A 21,424-nucleotide genomic window follows, 5' to 3' on the forward strand; every position below is an offset into this window, starting at 1 on the left:
CATTTGCGTTGCTATGAAGGAATACCGGAGACTGGGTAATTTATAAAGAAAAGTGGTTTACTTGATTCATGGTTCTGCAGGCTGTACATGAATCATGGAACCAGCAGCTGCTTCTGGTGAGGAGCTCAGAAACCTTACAATCAGGGCAGAAGGCCAAGGGGAAGTCAGCATGTCACATGGAAAGAGGAAGCAAGAGAGAAGGGAGCAAGGTGGTGGGGGAGGTGCCAGGTGCCAGGTTCTCTAAACAACCAGCTCCCCTGTGAACTCATTACCGCAGGGAGGACACAAAGCCATTCATGAGAGATCTTCCTCCATAACCAAAATACCTCCCACAGGCCCCACCTTCAATACTGAGGAATCACATTTCTTTCTTTTTTTTTTTTTTTGAGACGGAGTCTTGCTCTGTCGCCCAGGCTGGAGTGCAGTGGCGCAGTCTCGGCTCACTGCAAGCTCCGCCTCCCGGGTTCACGCCATTCTCCTGCCTCAGCCTCTCTGAGTAGCTGGGACTACAGGCGCCCGCCACCACGCCCGGCTAATTTTTTGTATTTTTAGTAGAGACGGGGTTTCACTGTGGTCTCGATCTCCTGACCTCGTGATCCGCCCACCTCGGCCTCCCAAAGTGCTGGGATTACAAGCGTGAGCCATCGCGCCCGGCCTGGGGAATCACATTTCAACCTGAGATTCGGAGGAGACAAAACGTCCAAACCATATCAGAGGAATAATAATGGTAATCATAATTTGGATACTGGAATTATTTGTTTTAGTAAGACTTTGAACAAATGGAAATTTTAAAAAGAAAATCTATGTTCAAATTTGTCCTAGTGATTTATTCTTTAAAAAGAAAACTAGCAATATCATCTTTAAGCATTATCTCAGAATTTTAGGCTATTCTGTTTTCCTTTTAATGTCTGGAAAGTATTGTTCCATGTTTTATGACTTTCCCTTTTCTCTTGAAAAGGGAGAATTGTTGTTTTTATTGAATTTTTTCTGAAGGGCATCCATCTTAGTCTCTGAGTGCTTTTAAACTTTTGTTTTCTTTTTTTCTCTCTTTAGTTTCCAGCTATTTTACCATTATGTGCTTAGATGTAATTTTCTTTGTGTTCCTGCACTTGTAGTTTATGGTGATGCTTGAATTTTGGCTATATTTGAAGAGTCTCAATTTTTGGCAAATTCCTAACTTTTTTATTTTATATATATATATATATATATATTTTTTTTTTTTTTTTTTTTTTTTTTGAGACGGAGTCTCACTCTGTCACCTAGGCTGGAGTGCAGTGGCGTGATCTCAGCTCACTGCAACCTCTGCCTCCTAGGTTCAAGCGATTCTCCTGCCTCAGCCTCCCGAGTAGCTGGGACTACAGGCGCGTGCCATCATGCCCAGCTAATTTTTGTATTTTTAGTGGAGACAGAGTTTCACCGTATTAGCCAGGATGGTCTCGTCGCTCTCCTGACCCCGTGATCCTCCCGCCTCAGCCTCCCAAAGTGCTGGGATGACAGACGTGAGCCACCGCGCCTGGCCTTTTTTTTTTCTTTTGATATGGACTCTTGCTCTGTCACCCAGGCTGGAATGCGGTGGTGTGATCTCGGCTCGCTGCAACCTCTGCCTCCTGGATTCAAGTGATCCTCCTGCCTCAGCCTCCTGAGTAGCTGGGTTTACAGGCGCACACCACCACACCCAGCTGATTTTTGTATTTTTAGTAGAGATGGGGTTTCACCATGTTGGCCAGGCTGGTCTTGAATTCCTGACCTCAACTGATCTGCCTGCCTTGGTCTCCCAAAGTGCTGAGATTACAGGCGTAAGCCACTGTGCCTGGCCTTTAACTATTATATTTTCAAATATTTCTTCTGCTGAATTCTCTATCTTTTTACTCTCTGGAACTCCAATTACACAAATATTTGTCTTCTTATTCCCTACTTTTTTCCTCTTGAAACCTTTTTTTCCTGCATTTCCTGTGATTTTGTCTTTTTCTGCTTGATTCTGCTTGTATTTTACAGTATGCTAATACTTTTTTCTTTGATGAATTTTCTGTTAATCTGTTGTGTTATTAATTTAATTACTGTATTTTTCAGTTCGAGAACCTTCATTTGGTTTATTTTTATAGTTTTTATTTTTATTTTTCTGCCAAAAATTTCAGTCTTGCCTTTTATTTTGTTGTACATATTAAGGATGGTATTTTACAGTCTATTTCTGGTAATTCACACCTCCTGTTGATTGTGTCTTTTTTTTCTCTTGGCTTTTAATCATGTTATCTTCTCCATACTTTTATTATTTCTGACAGAGTAAGATGCACAATTCATGAAAAATTATAAAGCCAATTGGAAGTGTAGGATAATCTTATGTTTTTGGCAGAAGGCAATCTCAGATAACCTTAATTCAGTCACAGTTAGAGATTAAATCTTGGCTTCAGTTTCTACAAAGGCTAGTCTGTTCTAGTCCTTATTTCTAGAAATGTACCCTTTAGGACAGGGGTCTCCACCCCCCAGGCTGTAAACTGGTACCGGCCATGGTATGTTAGGAACCGGGCCACGCAGCAGGCAGTGAGAGGCGGGTAAGAGAGCATTACTGATAGAGTTCCGCCTCCTCTCGGATCAGCGCGGGCATTAGATTCTCACAGGAGCGCAAACCCTATTGTGAACTGTGCATTTGGGGGATCTGGTTGCTCACTCCCTATGAGAATCTAATGCCTGATTATCTGAGGCAGAACAGTTTCATCCTGAAACCATCGCCGTCCCCTCCATTACCCCTGACCCCCATGGAAAAATTTTCTTCCACAAAACCAGTCTTCGCTGCCAAAAAGGTTGGGAACTGCTGTTTTAGGATAACTTAGCAAAGTCTGAGTTTCTTGAGGGTCTCCTTTGGTGGGTTCTGAACTTTGTGTGCTACATTTAGGCAGATTTTACATAAATTAGTATACAAAAATAAAATTACTTTATGAGGAGATTTTGAATACACTTAAATATATTTACAAATCATACATGGCTTCCTTTCTTATGCCTACTTAAAAAGCACATTTTGAATTAACATGCCTTATCTATTGACTGTCTCTTTTAAAATATATAACACTGTGATAATCTCTTCTTGGAAAAATGCTAATTCCATCTGTAGGTTTATAAACTTACTGTATGGCCTCAATGATCTCGCCTTCCATAGAAGTCATATACACATGCAGTAGCAATGAGAAGTATGATTCTTCTTTATTTCTTCTTCTTTTCCCTTGGATGACTGGTTGGATGTTGGGCACCAAGGAGAGAAAAAGGAAAACAAACCATGTCGGGCATCGGCTATCTCCCTTTTTATCCTATGCTCTTTCCTAGACATGGTAGTCAAAAAGTACAAGTACAAAACGGAAGCAGGAAAGGGCTTTTGCAAGGAACAGAATCTCAGCTCAAAATAACAAAAGCAGAGGCAGTGTTTTGACTCAAAGAGCTGGCATGCCCAATTTTTTTAATTATACTGTAAGTTTTAGGGCACATATGCACAACGTGCAGGTTTGTTACATATGTATACATGTGCCATGTTGGTGTGCTGCACCCATCAACTCGTCATTTAACATTAGGCATATCTCCTAAAGCTATCCCTCCCTCCCTCCCCCCACCCCATGACAGGCCCTGGTGTGTGATGTTCCCCTTCCTGTGTCCATGTGTTCTCATTGTTCAATTCCCACCTATGCGTGAGAACATGGCATGCCCAATTGTGAATCACTTTGAGTATGCCTAGATCCAAGGTTGCACATTATTTCTGGAATCTATTTCCTTAATCAATTATTAGATTAAGAAAAGGACATCTAAATTGTTAGAAGAGAAAATTTGGAGTGTTCTCGCCACAAATAAGACAAATTTTTGAGGTGACGGATATCCAAATTACTCTAATTTGAATATTTCACACTGTATATAGGTGTCAGAATATCACATGTATCCCCAAAATACATACAACTGATATGTATCAATAAAAATACAAAAATAGAAATAGTTTAAAAATATTGCTAATGTAGCATTCTATTTCTTGAATCTAGCAATATATTAAAATAATAATACACTGTGACTAACTGTCTTTCAATGAGTGAATGGGGTAACAAAGTTCTATATTCTTACTGTGGTAATAGTTACATAAATTAATACCTGTATTACAACTCATAGAACTGTACACACACGAATGCACACAAAACCCATCAATTTTACTGTGTTAATTTATTAAATAAAGGTAAATAATCTTTAAAAAAATCTCATTCATTTAACTGAGAGATATGGGGACAAAACAAGCAATTGGAGAGAGAGAGACAGACAGACAATGTATTCTTGGATTCTTGGAAGACCTGGGCAAATATATGAGATATATATATATATGTAGTGGTCAATTTTGCTAAGTGTAAAAATATGTATGTACACACACAGTTGGCCTTTAGAATCTGTGGGTTTCATATCCATGGAGTCAACCAACCGCTGATTGAAACTTTGCATTTAGTTGAATCTGCGGGTGTGAAACCAGCAGATATAGAAGGCCAACTAAGGGACTTGAGCATCTGCAGATTTTAGTATCCATGGGAGTCTTGGAACCACACCCCTGTGGATATGGTGAGGTGATTTTGTTTGTGTGTGTGTGTATGGATGTGTGTGTGTGTATATATATATACATATCTTCAAATTCTCAGCCTTTCCTTGTTTCCTTATTTCTTTATATCACTTAGTAAAATTGACCACTACACATGATATATATACATAGTGGTCAATTTTGCTAAGTGATATAAGGAAATAAGGAAAGGCTGAGAATTTGAATTAAATCAACAGAGTATTTTAATAATATAACAAGCCCATAATTTATGGCTGGTCACACTTGCTTTCACCTTTAGAAGTTTTATTTTTCATTTGTTTCATTTGTTCCATTTCATTCAAGAGTAAATTCTGGTAAGATGAATAATTGGAAGTTATATTGCAAGAATTTGGAGTTAAATGTTCATTTAAAGGAAGAAAAAGTTTTGAAATAGGAATAAGAGGATGATGACAGTGATGACAATGATATCTTATTGCCACTGCTTATACACAGTTATAAGTTCTAAAATGTTTGCTGGCTAGACTCAGAGCCAGCAAAGGTTCATGTTTTGACAACAAATTTACATGCATTCTTGACCTTTGATTGATTTGTTGTGATTCACAATCAGAAAGGCCATTTCTACTCTCTGTTGTGCTTTATTCCCCAAATGCCAGAGATTCTGGTGGATTGTCAACATCATAGTATGATCCTTTCCTGGGATAGGTTCTATTACATTAAACTTGTACTTGTGCACGAATTTTAAAAAGCAAGGGTTAGACATTCATTGAATCTCAATTTATTATATATTTGTGTTTATTTGGATAGCAGGATCTGGAATCTGAAGTTTCTGATAAAAACTTCACCTGGGCTTTGTGTTTATATCTCTGTTTCAGATAGTAGTGATCTTGAACTAAGGCTTGTAGGTGGAACTAACCGCTGTATGGGGAGAGTAGAGCTGAAAATCCAAGGAAGGTGGGGGACCGTATGCCACCATAAGTGGAACAATGCTGCAGCCGATGTCGTATGCAAGCAGTTGGGATGTGGAACTGCACTTCACTTCGCTGGCTTGCCTCATTTGCAGTCAGGGTCTGATGTTGTATGGCTTGATGGTGTCTCCTGCTCCGGTAATGAATCTTTTCTTTGGGACTGCAGACATTCCGGAACCGTAAATTTTGACTGTCTTCATCAAAACGATGTGTCTGTGATCTGCTCAGGTAAGACTTACATCCACGTGATTACATCAGATAAAATTCCTTTTTTGGAGAACTAGGACCAAACCCTGAAGAAGTTACAACCAATTGTGATGTGTAAGAATTGACACTTTCAATTTTTCTTTAGGGAACATGCCTGCGTTTTATGCAGCATATTACATTGTAAGCCTCATGGGAATAAGGTTTTTACCTGCCCCCAACACACCATTTTACTTAATTCTAATTGGTGCAACAAAATATCCAATCTAGTCAAAATTGCTGTTAATCTATACAAGTGTATGGCTTATATTAATATTCAGTATAATTTTAAAATGTGTAGTTGCATATTCATAGACACAACTATATTTTTCTATGTTATAACTGAGTTTGTTTTAGCACTTCCTTTCATTAAAATAAACTATTTCCAAAGAGTACCTATCTAAAAATTTATGACTTTGCCAATTACTTTGTACTTTATACTAGTAAAATTTTTGTCTGCAGCCATTTGTTTTCTAGTTTGCAACTTTCAACTACAAGCAAGTTACCCCTCACTGTTTATTTCTAGTTTTGTATATCAGGGGTTAAAATATCCCTCATATTTCTCTCACAGTAGTATTTTATGTTCAAAGATATAATGAAACCTGTTCACTCTCAATATGATTAAACCCACACCTTCTAATATTCTTATGAAAGGAATCCCTAGATTTGGAGCCAACTATTGTCCTCTGAGAGTCAGCTTGTCTTGATGGAAGAGGCTTCCTTCGTAAATTATTACTGACCTTACTCTACCAGCCTTACACAGGATGCCTTAATCTTATTTCCTATAGAATTTGAGATCAGGTCACATCTTTTAAGAAGAGTTTTTCTTAAGTCTAGAGTATGCAGCAGGGAACGATATACATAGAAAAACATATGTAGACAAAGAGGTTTATGGGTTAGGCTGTACCTTAGCCACAGGATTTATGCCATCCTCATAGGACTTTTGGGAAAGATAATACATTCAGAACATCTTTTAATCCTTTTCTTTCTGTTTATACTAGTTTGCTTGCAAGTTTTATCTGGGGACCAACCACTTTCACCATTCAAAAGAGTTTCCCACAGTATATTTAATCAATCCATCATTTATAAGAAAATTTTTTCTCCACATAACAGAAAAGAGAGGTAGAGGAAAGTTAGGAGAGAAAAGAGGGAGACATGAGAAGATGAGAGAGATGAGAGAAGGGGGGAGGAAACAGAAAGAGAGAGAGAATCTTAATCATTTTGATAAATTTTCTTACAATGAAGTGAATTCATAACAGTGTACTTCTGACTTGATATAACATCCCTAACTGTAAGACCAGTGGCTATTCAAACTCTGGAACTTCTGGAACTATGTGCCTCTGGAAGAGTAAGGAAGGGCCATGAAGAATGATGCAGATGTGAAAATAAGGTTGGAAAACAGTCCCAGCAGTGAAAACAGATGTGTATGGCCAACCCACAGGAAAATGGGTAGTTAGATACATTGGCCTTCTCTTCAGCCCTGTAGTCAGAGGATTCTTTTTTTTTTTTTCCCAAACAAAAACAGTTCACAGTTTCATAGTTTAAAATCTGTCACTTGATAATTATGTGACCCTGTATAAATCAATCTCCAAGTTGCAGATTTCTTATATCATGACTAGGATAACAGCATTAGATAAAATAGTGCAGGGAAAATACCTAAAATGTGCCAGGCAACCAGGAAGTTCTCAATAGGTGTAGGTATGATTATTATCATCATTATGACCTACATTATTTATAGGAAAATAAACCTCCAAATCTCCCGAGACTAACCTATTTAGTGTGAACCATATTTCTCACTAGATAGCAAATTATGTTTTTGTAATGATGTATGAAAAGCTTGAATAATGGGAGGAGATGAGACATACAAATTGTATTTCCTTTCCTCAATTATTTCAAGAAAAGTTCTCCACATTTTTACTTTCTTGGGGTTATTTAATATATTTATTTGTATTCATGAAAAAGCAGAGTCACAGGAACAGAAAGAAGTAATGTGATGTATATGCTGATGGAGCAAAAACACACAGTTCCTTCGAAAATTACCACGCAACAAATTTCATTTCCTACGACAAATATGTTTAATAAGCAAAGGCTTGCTTCTTCATAGAAAACAGTATGAGAAAGAACATGTTTCTATTTAAATCCAAGAGAGACTTTTTCCTAACTGCGCATTCTTTTTGTCCCTTTTCTTTCTGAAGTTACTGAAATGCAAGTATTTCTCAACACTTTATTTTATTTTATGGTGTTAAAAATAATCACTCTAATATTTTGAAAATTAATGTAATTAATAATATATAGGATTATATGGCTTTTTATTGTAATGTTTAGTTTCTTAAATTTTAGCAAGGCTAAAGCAAGGTTCTTAGGATCATAATTTCAATTTTCATATTTAAAAGAAGATTTAAATCTTTAAAATCTCAATCTTTAAAACTGAAAATTTTAAATTTTTATTTTTAAAATTTCAATCTTTAAAATTTTAAACAATCACGCAAGTCTTCTTGTTGAAATTTTAAAGAAAAATGATTTCCAGTCTTTTCTCAGTATGCGAAAGATACATCTAATCTTCACATGGTTGGGGGGAGTTGGAGGAGAGGGTTGCTGATGATATTGTCCCAAACCCAATTCAGACGTTTCTCTGTGACTTCTTTAAAATTTCAATCTTTAAAATCTTTAAAATTTCAATCTTTAAAATTTCAACCTTTTCTCAGTATGTGAAGGATACATCTAATCTTCACATGGGGGGGTTGGAGGAGAGGGACGCTGATGATATTGTCCCAAACCCAATTCAGACGTTTCTCTGTGACTTCATCCTAGATGGAGCAGATTTGGAACTGCGACTAGCAGATGGAAGTGACAATTGTTCAGGGAGAGTAGAGGTGAGAATCCATGAACAGTGGTGGACAATATGTGACCAGAACTGGAAGAATGAACAAGCCCTTGTGGTTTGTAAGCAGCTAGGATGTCCATTCAGCGTCTTTGGCAGTCGTCGTGCTAAACCTAGTAATGAAGCTAGAGACATTTGGATAAACAGCATATCTTGCACTGGGAATGAGTCAGCTCTCTGGGACTGCATATATGATGGAAAGGCAAAGCGAACATGCTTCCGAAGATCAGATGCTGGAGTAATTTGTTCTGGTAAGGTTCAAAGATCATGAGAGTGTATACATTTGAATTTTCAGAAATAATTTATTGGGAGGTTAGAAACACTAGCTTGAAGAAAAGGTTTTCTGGACCTTAAAAAAACACCCAAAATACTCTTAAGCTGCACAAAGAACTTTTCAAATGCACACTGTAAAAAGAGAGTTTCTTCTCACTAGCAGTCTCCCCTGAAATCAGATGCAGCTGCTACCACTGCATGAGTATAATCTGTATCTCTAAAATAACTGGGAAACCTCTCTTCATATAAAACTAATGAGTTGTACTAATTTACAATTTTCTTAACAGTTTTTCTGCTGCTTTTTACCTTTTTTATTTAATAATATACATTGTTTATTTCTGATGATAAATTAAGGCTTACTATAGAGAATTAGGAATATATACAAATCCAAATAGCTGATATAGATATATTTATATGCATATGTTGATACGATGTATAATTCTGTAAGCGTCTAGAATGTTATTAGTAGAATTGAAAACAAAGAAAATCTATGTGTATAATACTTATGAAATATTTTAAGTATAAAACATTTCCAAGACCTTTTAAACAGAAAAAAACAGGTTAGATATTTAAAAAACAAAGCTAGGTGCAGTGGCTCACACCTGTAACCCCAACACTTTGGGAGACTAACACAGGAAGATCACTTGAGGCCAAGATTCACAATCAACTTGGGTAATATGGCAAGACTCCCTCTGCAAAAAATTTAAAAATTAGCTGGGTGTGGTGGTGCATGCCTGTGGTCCTAGCTACTCAGGAGGCTAAGGCGGGAGGATTGCTTGATCCCAGGAATTCGAGAATGCAGTGAGCCATGATTGGGTCACCGCACTCCAGCCTGGGCAACAGAGTGAGACCTCATCTTGTAAAAAAAAAAAAAATGAAATAAATAAATAAAATCGGGACAGCATTATTCTCTGTGGCATTTTATGAAGGGAAAAAAAAGAATATCTAGAGAGTCCTAAGTGGGAGGGGGCACAGGTGTCCGGGGAGTATTGTGAGCCTACATAACCATTTGCAACGATGCTATTTACATGAGGGTATACCTGATAGTCTTGTCATTTATTGATATCCTAAAAGCCTGATAGACAATAGATATAGGATAAATGAAGAGTAATGTTCTTGGAAATGAAATACACATACACACACGCACACACACAAATACCTTATATGTGGATGGGAGGATAGAAATATAAATAATGCAACTCCTTATTTTGTATCTTGTTTCTCACTTGCTATAACATTCGGATTTTCCCACACCCTTAAACTAATTACTTAAAAATTAAAATTAAAAAACTTTATGTTATTCTATCATTGTGTACAGTAAATTTAACCTGATCTCTATTTTTGGTGTTTAGGCTGTTGGATAATTTTTCACTACTAATATTATACTAACCTGACATTCTTGAATGTACACCTTACATATATCTTATATTCAAGAATGTCAGGTTAGTATAATATGTAATGGTATCCAGAAATTGCAGAGTGGAATTTGTTTTATGAATCTATTTATGTATCTATTCTGTTCACATTTAATGTGATCAATTTGGTAGGCAAAGATAACTATCAATTCTTTTGTACACATTAATTTCATTTTACTTTTCTCTTTCTTATAGATTGATATAAAACATTATAAAAATTGCTTTTTGCTTTTTGGAAACTACTTTTTCAAATTATAAACCCAGTGAAAAGGTCAAAATACAAAAAAATTAAAATAATTTTAAAAATCCACATGCAACGCTACCATTCATTCAATTCTTTTGTGATTTTTTTGTTGTTTAAGTTTCTGGACTGTGTGTGTGTGTGTGTGTGTGCATGTACCCTTTGTGCTGGACAATATACCACAGACATATTCCACATGGCCATTACTAATCTATCTTAATGTTAAAGGCTACTTATTATATTGCATAAATGTACTATAATTTATTTAACTATCTCATAATGTTAAGTTTTAAAAGGTTTTCAAATTTTTATTGTTAAAAATATGATTTTATTTGATATACTGAGAAATACATTTTTCACACTTGATTATGTAGTTTGCCAAATACTTAAAAATGAAATTGTCATGTAAAACTGTATGCATCTTTTTTTAAAGTCTTGGATATATATTAACAAATTATCATCTATAAATTGTGTATTTTTTTCTTCTATTCAATTTCAGTTCCCTATTATTCCACTATATCATATTAACACTGAATATTTTCATATTTTAGAATCACTGTTAATCTGATTTTAAAAATATAATAATATTAATTAACATTTATTTAATATTTATGGTGTGCCAGGCAGTGTTCTATTAGTTTATGTATATGGGTTCATGGAATCCTCATGGAATCCCAAGAAGGGAGTTACTATTCTAATCCCTATTTTACAGTGAGGAAATAGAGGTACTGAGAGCAAGTAACTCACCCAGGTCACTCAGCTACCAGGGCAGTAGTGAAGCTGGAGTTCAAATATGAACTGATTGAGCTCCAAAGTCAGTGTTCGAAAATCTTACTTCCTTGATAACAAATGAGAGCTTTTTCCTAATTCTTTATTAGCAACTTATTTGTATTTGTTTATGTGTTAGCATTTCTGCTTCTTTGGCCGTTTTTCTGTTGCGTGATGTCCTTGTCTTCATAATATGTAAGAACTCTGTGTATTTTATAGAGTCCCTTTATAAAATACATAATCCTCCTCTTCTATTTCTAGAACCATCACATTTTAACTACTGTAGCTTTCTATAGGCTTATATGTACTGAGATATATATTCCCTAAGTATTCTTATTTTTCATAAAATTCCTTGCTACTTTTTCCTTTTTGTTCTTCTAAATATGGATTAAAATTGGAATTGTTTTTAAGGTAATATTAAATCTATGAATTGGTTGGGCATGGTGGCACATGCCTGTTGTCCCAGCAACTCAGGAGGCTGAGGCAGGAATATCACTTGAGCCCAGGAGATAGAGACTGTAAGGTGCTATGATTGCACCTGTAAATAGCCACTCCACTCCAGCCTGGGCAGCATAGCAAAACCCAGTCTATTAAAATACAATATAAATATAAGTTGGTTTGATTTGTGCAGAAGTTATATCATTATACTATCCAGTTATCCTATACTAGAACAGGATACACTACTTCATTTATAATTTATTTGCATCGGGAATTTAAATTTTTCTTTGCTTTGTTTCTATGAATTTTTATTTAGTATATCTGGAAATGATATATATACATACATCATATATCTGTTCATACCCCCATACGTTTAACCTACATTGAATACATTGGTTTCCATTATATTGTGGAAGCACTTGGTGACATACTCAAAACTTTATGTGTAAGGATGTCCATAGCAGCGTAATTTGTGAAAATGAAAAATTAACCATAACATAGGTAACCAAGAATTGTGCCTTGATTAAATAACTTACAGAATCTCTATATCTCTATATGATGGTATCCTATGCAATCATTAAATATCATGTTTTAAAATACACACACACACACATACTAGGTTGAATAGAATGTAAGATTATTATATACACATGGAAGAGTTGTCATACTGGATAGCAAGTAAAGAAATTGGAAGGCTTTTAGAATTTTTAAAGTGACCCATTATAAAATATTATACCTTTCCTATATCATAATAGTACCTGCATAGTAAAATATTTCTTGACTGGGCACGGTGGCTGATGCCTGTAACCCAGGCACTTTGGGAGGCCGAAAGGAGGTCAGGGGTTCTAGACCAGCCTGGGCAACATGGTGAAACCCTGTCTCTACTAAAAATACAAAAAATAGCTGGCTGTGGTGGTGTGCGCCTGTAATCCCAGCTACTCGGGAGGCTGAGGTGGGAGGATCACTTAAACCCTGAAGGCAGAGGTTGTAGTGAACCAAGATTGTGCCACAGCACTCTAGCCTGGGTGACAGCGAGACCCTGGACAGAAAAGAAAGAAAGGAAAGAAAAAGAAAGAAAGAGAGAGAGAAAGAAAGAAAGAGAAAGAAAGAAAAAGGAAGAAAGAAAGGAAGGAAGGGAGGGAAAGGGAGGAAGAGGAAGAAGAAGAAGGAAGGAAGGAAGGAAGGGAAAGGGGAAGAAGAAGAAGAATGGGGGAGGGGAAGGAAGGAAGGAAAAGAAAGAAAAAGAGAGAAGTCAGAGAAAGAAAAAGAAGAGAGAATGAAAGATGAGAGAGAAGAAAGAAAAGAAAGAGAGAGAGAAAGAAGAGAAAAAGAGAGAAAAGGAAAGAAGAAAAAGGAAGAAAGGAAAGAAATGAAGAGAGAGAAAGAAGAATGAAAGAAGACAGAGAAAGGAAGAAAAAAGAAAGAGAAAGAAAGAAAAGGAAAAGAAAAGAGGGAGGGAGGAAGGAAGGAAAGAAGGAAGGAAGGAAGAAAGGAAGGAAGAAAGGAAGGAAGGAAGGAAATAAAATTCTCAAATTTTGTCAATATTTCTCAAGTGCTTTGAACAGTGGAAAAATTAAGAATTAAAAAGGAATTTATTTTATGAAAGGGCAGTTTCATGTACATATGCCTCCCTTTATTTTACAAAACATGAGTAGACAAACTAAAATGATGACTATGAGGGGATGAGCTTTGGTGCTAATGCTGGACTCCACTGCAGAAACCTCCCAGTGCTATCTCCTGAATGTATCCGTACCTCAAAGAACTTCTCTGCATGCTTCCACGTTGCTCATCTTATCCAAATCCGTCATTCTTGGAGGCTTTATAACATTCCCCAGGCTTTTCTTCAGTAAATTTGCTGTCGTTGTTTCATGCTTTAGAGACACCTTCTCTCCAAAAATTGAATAAAAAATTGTCAAAAGAAAGAAAACCAAACTTTTCATCCAAAAGTGTGCCTAATATATCACCTATTAGGCAAAGTCTTATAGTGGTGAATTTAGAGAGTCTTTTCAGTCTTCTGAAAAGGCCCTCTCATTTGATCTCAAATATGTGGTTTTGTCTTGCTTGCAGATAAGGCAGATCTGGACCTAAGGCTTGTCGGGGCTGATAGCCCCTGTTATGGGAGATTGGAGGTGAAATACCAAGGAGAGTGGGGGACTGTGTGTCATGACAGATGGAGCACAAAGAATGCAGCTGTTGTGTGTAAACAATTGGGATGTGGAAAGCCTATGCATGTGTTTGGTATGACCTATTTTAAAGAAGCATCAGGACCTATTTGGCTAGATGACGTTTCTTGCGTTGGAAATGAGTCAAATATCTGGGACTGTGAACACAGTGGATGGGGAAAGCATAATTGTATACACAGAGAGGATGTGATTGTAACCTGCTCAGGTAAGACTTGTTCTTGTTTATTATTTCCTGACAAGAGAAATAGTATTCCTCATAGGAAGGGCTTCTGGGTCTATAAACTGGCTCACATGTGGGAATTGATTGAGGGGCCATGACTCTTGTCTTTAAATTAGACTTCAGTTCACTTCACCTGGAACTCTTCCACTTATACAGGTAAAGTCAGAAATTAGTAGACAACCCTGACTACGACCCTTTGGATCCCTTCCCCTACCATATACAGAAGCAGTCTGGCCTTTCAACTTCATTGAGTGTAGGCCACCTTTGGATACATGTTTCACCCAACCAGTCCAACAAACTATGACAGCCTTTCTAACCCTTAGCTGCATCATTAAATCTAGAATCTCTGCTTAGGGCTCATATCAGTAAATTCACCCTGATCCAACTTTATGTTCCTTCCAGCATTATCTCACATCCGTAATATTCATTCCCACATATATTCTGATTTCTGTCTGTGTAAATTGGAAAAATCATGGTTGTGTGCACTTCCACATGAGACACTTTGTACCTCACATTTTGGAGCCTGCTGGGACTTGAGTGTAGATGTAAAGAGGGCTGATGGGATGGGTGCTGAGGAGAATCAGGAGTGCCTTTCAAGGCAATTATCTCAGGAGAGATTCAATTTCTTCAAGCAAAGTAGGATTAATATTCTCATACAGAGGTGGATGGTTGTCTCTACTGTTAAAAGAGAAACAGTAGAATGCAGGGTTTCAATGTTCCCAACCTCATCAGGTCTTCCCCTATGGCCCCATCCTAATTTTCAGAATTCTATTCCATCCCAATTAAATCCCTCACTTAGACAGTAGACATCTTATGAGGTTGAGAATTCAGTACCTTACCAGGTGAAGGTTTTCACTAATCTCAGTTCTGTGGCTATAAGAGACACAAGTTTCTTTCCGGGAAGACATCAAAACTTGCAGGTCATATTGCAGTTCAGCTGGGAATTTGAATCTCTAAGCTCATCCTCTTTCTTTCCCACTTTGTCCAGTGTAATGGGGAGCAGCCAGCCAATCTAATTATGCTTGTAAGTTTGACAAAAATGTCCTAGGTTATCAAATATATGTTCACTCAGAACTTTGCCTACTGTAAGTATTTGATTAGGAATATGTAATGACGAGATTTTGTATATATCTATTGCCACATCATGCCATGGATTATCAGTGCCCTCTTTACTACTGGATATAGAATCATTAGTGTCATTAAATTTTTATCAGATTAGAGAACCAATTCTAAAATCAATTTATGAATTACAGCATCAATTCATAAAACTCATCCTTAAGATTTTGTTCCTCTAGAACCACTATTAGTACCAAAATCTGCGTTATTCAGGGTTCTCCAGGAAAACAAAACCAATAGAACGTGAGCCTCTCTTCTCTCTCTGTGTGTGTGTGTGTGTGTGTGTGTGTGTATGTATGTAGAGAGAGAAGGAGAGAGAGACAGATTTATTTTAAGGAATTGGTTCATCAATTTTATGAGCAATTATGGGGGCTTGCAAGTCCAAAATCTGAAGGGGAGGCCAGCAGACTGCAGAGAAGAGCTGATGTTGCAGTCTTGAATCTCAAGAAAGTGCGGAGGTAGAATTCCTTTTTTCTTGGGGGACTTCAGTCTTTTCTTTTAAGGTCTTCAACTGATTGGATGAGGCCCACCCATGTTATGGAGGATAATTGGCTATACCCAAAGTCTGCTAATTTAAAGGTTAATCACATCTGAAAAAATACCTTCACAGCACCATCTAGACTGGTGTTTGACCAAATAACTGGGTATCATAGCCCAGCCAAGTTGACATATCAAATAAACCATCACACTCATTAACTACTTGCTTCATTGTTCTTGGTGCAGGTAGTGCAACATGGGGCCTGAGGCTGGTGGGCGGCAGCAACCACTGCTCGGGAAGACTGGAGGTATACTTTCAAGGACAGTGGGGCACAGTGTGTGATGACGGCTGGAACAGTAATGCTGCGGCTGTGGTGTGTAACCAGCTGGCCTGCCCATCTTCTATCATTGGCATGGGTCTGGGAAACGCTTCTACAGGATATGGAAAAATTTGGCTCGATGATGTTTCCTGTGATGGAGATGAGTCAGATCTCTGGTCATGCAGGAACAGTGGGTGGGGAAATAATGACTGCAGTCACAGTGAAGATGTTGGAGTGATCTGTTCTGGTAAGATACCCAAACCAGGGCTTCCTTAAAAGAAACTGCCTGGGTTCTCTAACATACCTTCTTTTTTCTTAATCAGTACATTTATGACCGAGTGCTCATTTCTCACTTTTTTAGAGCTAACCATAGCTCATATTCTCATTCATTTTTAGTATCTTTCTATGGGATCAAACCTGTTTTCTCAAGAAATGAAACTTCATTTTCTCAAGAAATGAAACTTCATTTTCTGATATCCACCCAAATTTTCCCAAAGTTAGTTTCATTAAACCACTAGTCAATACAATTCTACAAAAAGACGTTATCCATAGTCAAATAGTTTAGGAAAAAATAATGAGAATTCAGTTATTTATTTAAATAAATAAACCCTTATGTTGAATCACTCAGTTTCGCAAAAATTGGTACCCAAGATGACTCAAATACTCACTGTTACTTGAAAGACTTATTTATGTAAGATAAATCCCAATAGCGTTAGAACAAATAAACTTCATCCAGAGGTCTGGGCTTATGGTTTATATAATTTTTTTATTATTATACTTTAAGTTCTAGGGTACGTGTGCCCAACGTGCAGGTTTGTTACATAGGCATACATGTGCCATGTTGGTTTGCTGCACCCATCAACTCGTCATTTACATTAGGTATTTCTCCTAATGCTATCCCTCCCCCAGTCCCCCACTAACTGACAGGCCCCAGTGGGTGATGTTCCCCGCCCTGTGTCCAAGTGTTCTCATTGTTCAATTCCCACCTATGAGTGGGAACATGCGGTGTTTGGTTTTCTGTCCTTGTGACAGTTTGCTCAGAATGATGGTTTCCAGCTTCATGCACGTCCCTGCAAAGGACATGAACTCATCATTTTTATGGCTGCATATTATTCCATGGTGTATATGTGCCACATTTTCTTAATCCAGTCTATCATTGATGGACATCTGGGTTGGTTCCAAGTCTTCGCTATTGTGAATAGTGCCGCAATAAACATGTGTACATGTGTCTTTATAGCAGCATGATTTATAATCCTTTGGGTATATACCCAGTAATGGGATTGCTGGGTCAAATGGTATTTCTAGTTCTAGATCCTTGAGGATCTATCTCCTTCAGTTCTGCTCTGATCTTGGTTATTTCTTGCCTTCTGCTAGCTTTTGAATTTGTTTGCTCTTGCTTCTCTAGTTCTTTTAATTGTGATATTAGGGTGTTGATTTTAGATCTTTTCTGCTTTCTCTTGTGGGCATTTAGTGCTATAAATTTCCCTCTACACACTGCTTTAAATGTGTCCCAGAGATTCTGGTATATTGTGTCTTTGTTCTCATTGGTTTCAAAGAACATCTTTATTTCTGCCTTCATTTCATTATTTATCCAGTAATCAATCAGGAGCAGGTTGTGTAGTTTCCATGTAGTTGTGTGGTTTTGTGTGAGTTTCTTAATCCTGAGTTCTAATTTGATTGCGCTGTGGTCTGAGAGACTGTTTGTTGTGATTTCTGTTCTTTTACATTTGCTGACGAGTGCTTCACTTCCAATTATGTGGTCAATTTTAGAATAAGTGTGATCTAATGCTGAGAAGAATGTATATTCTGTTGATTTGCTGTGGAGAGTTCTGTAGATATCTATTAGGTCCTCTTGGTGCAGAGCTGAGTTCAAGTCCTGGATATCCTTGTTAACTTTCTGTCTCATTGATCTGTCTAATATTCACAGTGGGGTGTTAAAGTCTCCCATTAATATTGTGTGGGAGTGTAAGTCTCTTTGTAGTTCTCTAAGGACTTGCTTTATGAATCTAGGTGCTCCTGTATTGGGTGCATATATATTTAGGATAGTTAGCTCTTCTTGTTGAATTGATCCCTTTACCATTATGTAATGGCCTTCTTTGTCTCTTTTGATCTTTGTTGGTTTCAAGTCTGTTTTATGAGAGACTAGGATTGCAACCCCTGCTCTTTTTTGCATTCCAATTGCTTGGTAGATCTTCCTCCATTCCTTTATTTTAAGTCTATGTGTGTCTCTGAAGGTGATGGGTCTCCTGAATACAGCACACTGACGGGTCTTGAGTCTTTATCCAAGTCTTCAGTCACTGATATCCTTTCTTCCACTTGATTGAGTTGGCTACTGAAGCTTGTGCATGTATCACAAAGTTCTTGTGCCATGGTTTTCAGCTCCATCAGGTCATTTAAGGTCTTCTCTACACTGTTTATTCTAGTTAGCCGTTTGTCTAACCTTTTTTCAAGGTTTTTAAGCTTCCTTGCCATGGGTTAGAACATGCCCCTTTAGCTTGGAGAAGTTTGTTATTACAGACCTTCTGCAGCCTACTTCTGTCAGCTTGTCAAAGTCAATCTCTGTCCAGCTTTGTTCCGTTGCTGGCGGGGAGCTGGGATCCTTTGGAGGAGAAGAGGCACTCTGGTTTTTAGAATTTTCTACTTCGCTGCTCTGGTTTTTCCCCATCTTTGCAGTTTTATCTACCTTTGGTCTTTGATGTTGGTGACCTACAGATGAGGTTTTGGTGTGGTTATCCTTTTTGTTGATGTTGATACGATTCCTATCTGTTTGTTAGTTTTCCTTCTAACAGTCAGGTCCCTCAGCTGCAGGCCTGTTGGAGTTTGCTGGAGGTCCACTCCAGACCCTGTTTGCCTGGGTATCAACAGTGGAGGCTCAGTTGGAAATGCAGAAATTACCTGTCTTCTGCGTTGATCACACTGGGAGCTGCAGACTGGAGCTGTTTCTATTTGGGCATCCTTTGTATAATTTTAAAGATGTCAAGAATTGCCTTGTAGATTTCTTCCCTAAGACCAACGTTTTTATTAGACAACTTTAAAATGGTGCAAAGAAAAATTTGATATACAACCACCCATGTAGTAGAATTTTAAAAGAGTTGGACTCCCTGACTCAGATACATCACTGGTCTTTGGGCTTCCTTGTTTTCAACATATTTATTCCTTAGTCTATACATTCTTTTCTAAGATGAGTGGATAAGATATTAAACTATGTTTTAAAGAATCATTAAGCTCTGATATAGACTTGAAATTTTCCTTTTAAATTTTCATAATTCTATTCCCCCTTTTAATGTAGGTAGACATAGAGTTATGATTTACAAATAATCACAATCTTTCTTCAGAGAAGATTTTCCAATTTGAATTTTACCTGTTGTTTTCTGGAAGCTTGTTCTTCCAATGCACTATTCTCTTATTATTTTTACTGATCTATAATGTGTGTACATATTTATGGGGTACATATGACACTTTAACTCAAGCATGGAATGCTGCATGAGTGTAAATGATCAAGTCAGGGTATTTAGGATATCCTTCTCCTCGAATATTTATCATTTCTTTGTGTTGATAACATTTCAAATCTTCTCTTCTGGCTATTTAAAAATACACAATATATTGTTTTTTAACTATAGTCACCCTACTGTGCTATTGAACACTAGAACTTATTCCTTCTGTTTAACTGTATGCTTGTACCTATTAACCTACCTCTCTTCATCCTGCCTGCCCACCACACACACACTCTTCCCAGCCTCTGGTAACTATCATTTACTCTCTGTCTCCATGAGATGAGTTTTTTAGCTCCCATATATAAGTGAGAATGTGTGATATTTGTCTTTCTGTGCCTGGCTTATTCTGCATAACATAATGTCATCCAGGCCATCCCTGTTGCTGCAAATAGTAAGATTTCATTCTTTTTTAGGACTGAATAGTATTCCATTGTATGTGTAATATATATACCATGTTTAATTATTCATTCATCCTTTGATGGACACTTAGGTTCATTTCATATCATGGCTATTGTGAATAGTGCTGCAACAAACATGGGGATACATTTATTCCTTTGTTTTTTAATTTTTAAAATTATTTTTTAAAATGTCTGTGGGTATATATGTATGCTAGGTATATATATTTATGGAGTACATGAGAAATTCTGATACAGGTGTGCAATGTGATGTATGTGTAATATGATACCTCATTGTATTTTTGATTTGCACTTCTCTGATGATCAATGATGTTGAGCACTTTTTCATATGCCTATTATGTTAGGTGAAACAAGCCAGGTACAGGAAGTCAAACATCGCATGCTTTCACTTATTTCTGGGATCTGAAAATCAAAACAATTGAACTCATGGACATAGTAGAAGGATGTTTATCAGAGGCTGGGAAGGGTAATGGGGGGCTGGAGAGAAGGTGGCGATGGTGAATAGGTACAAAAAAAAAAACAGAAAAAATGAATAAGACCTACTATTGATAGCACAATAGGGTGACTATAGTCAATAATAACTTAATTGTATATTTTTAAATAAGTTAAAGAATGTAATTGGATTGCTTGTAACACAAAGGATAAATGCTTGAGGGGATGGAAACCCCATTCTCCTCAGTGTGCTTATTTCACATCATCTGTTGTAGATATATCTATAGTGTTGGTTGGGTAGGGCAGTTTATCTTTGATCCTGGGTGCGTGCTGTAGTGTAATCTCCATGATTTCTTCAGTGGTAATCAGTGTAAAGAGTGTCTGGGATTTCCTTTCTGGCTTAGACTGTGGTTATTAGTTAAGGCTGTTGTGAAGCTTTGATAGGAATAAGGACATCAGACAAGCCAGTCCTTGGGCCTCAGTGGTGGTGGTAGCAGGCTGACCATGCCTGTCCATGGGACCCTAGGTGGCATATGCAAGCACCAATGTGAGCTGATCTAGGTGGGTCAATTCTTGGGCTTCCAGGTGGCTTGCTTATCTACCAGCAGTGGCAGCATTGGGTTAGGCAGGTGGGAAAGTTCTCAGGCCCCTAGGTAACATGCATGGTGTCACCAATGGCAGTAGTGGTGTCAGGCCAACTGTCAGGTTCCCAGCTGGTATACACTGGTGCTAGCAGTGCTGGGCAGGCAATTCTCCAGGCCCCCAGGTGGCACGTGTAGGTGGGTGCTGGAGGTGGTGGTGGCACCCATCAGTGCAGGTCTGTCCTCAAGGCTATTGATGTTGCACACGGGGACAGGCTATGGTGAGTGGAATGGGGGAAATTTCCAGGCCCTTGGGTGGCATGCTTAGGTGGTAGCAGGTGAGGCAAGCCTCATGTAGGTCCTTGTATGGCATCCTGGCAAGCCATTTTCAGTCTCACTGAAGGCTCATGCA

The 21,424-nt window shown here is 37.6% G+C and overlaps 1 protein-coding gene across 2 annotated transcripts in view; it reads left to right on the top strand.

Moving 5' to 3' along the window:
* Positions 1 to 21,424, top strand: part of CD163L1 (CD163 molecule like 1) — a 78,368-nt gene that overhangs the window by 30,225 nt on the left and 26,719 nt on the right. For both annotated transcript variants that reach the window (XM_003273791.4, XM_003273790.4), the window contains exons 5-8: positions 5,422 to 5,742; positions 8,569 to 8,889; positions 13,841 to 14,161; positions 16,016 to 16,336. In XM_003273791.4, the coding sequence (XP_003273839.2) occupies positions 5,422 to 5,742; positions 8,569 to 8,889; positions 13,841 to 14,161; positions 16,016 to 16,336 (1,284 nt within the window). The remainder of the gene's footprint in view (positions 1 to 5,421; positions 5,743 to 8,568; positions 8,890 to 13,840; positions 14,162 to 16,015; positions 16,337 to 21,424) is intronic.

The sequence above is a fragment of the Nomascus leucogenys genome, chromosome 23 (assembly GCF_006542625.1).
Source record: "Nomascus leucogenys isolate Asia chromosome 23, Asia_NLE_v1, whole genome shotgun sequence".
NCBI classification, from domain to species: Eukaryota; Metazoa; Chordata; class Mammalia; order Primates; family Hylobatidae; genus Nomascus; species Nomascus leucogenys.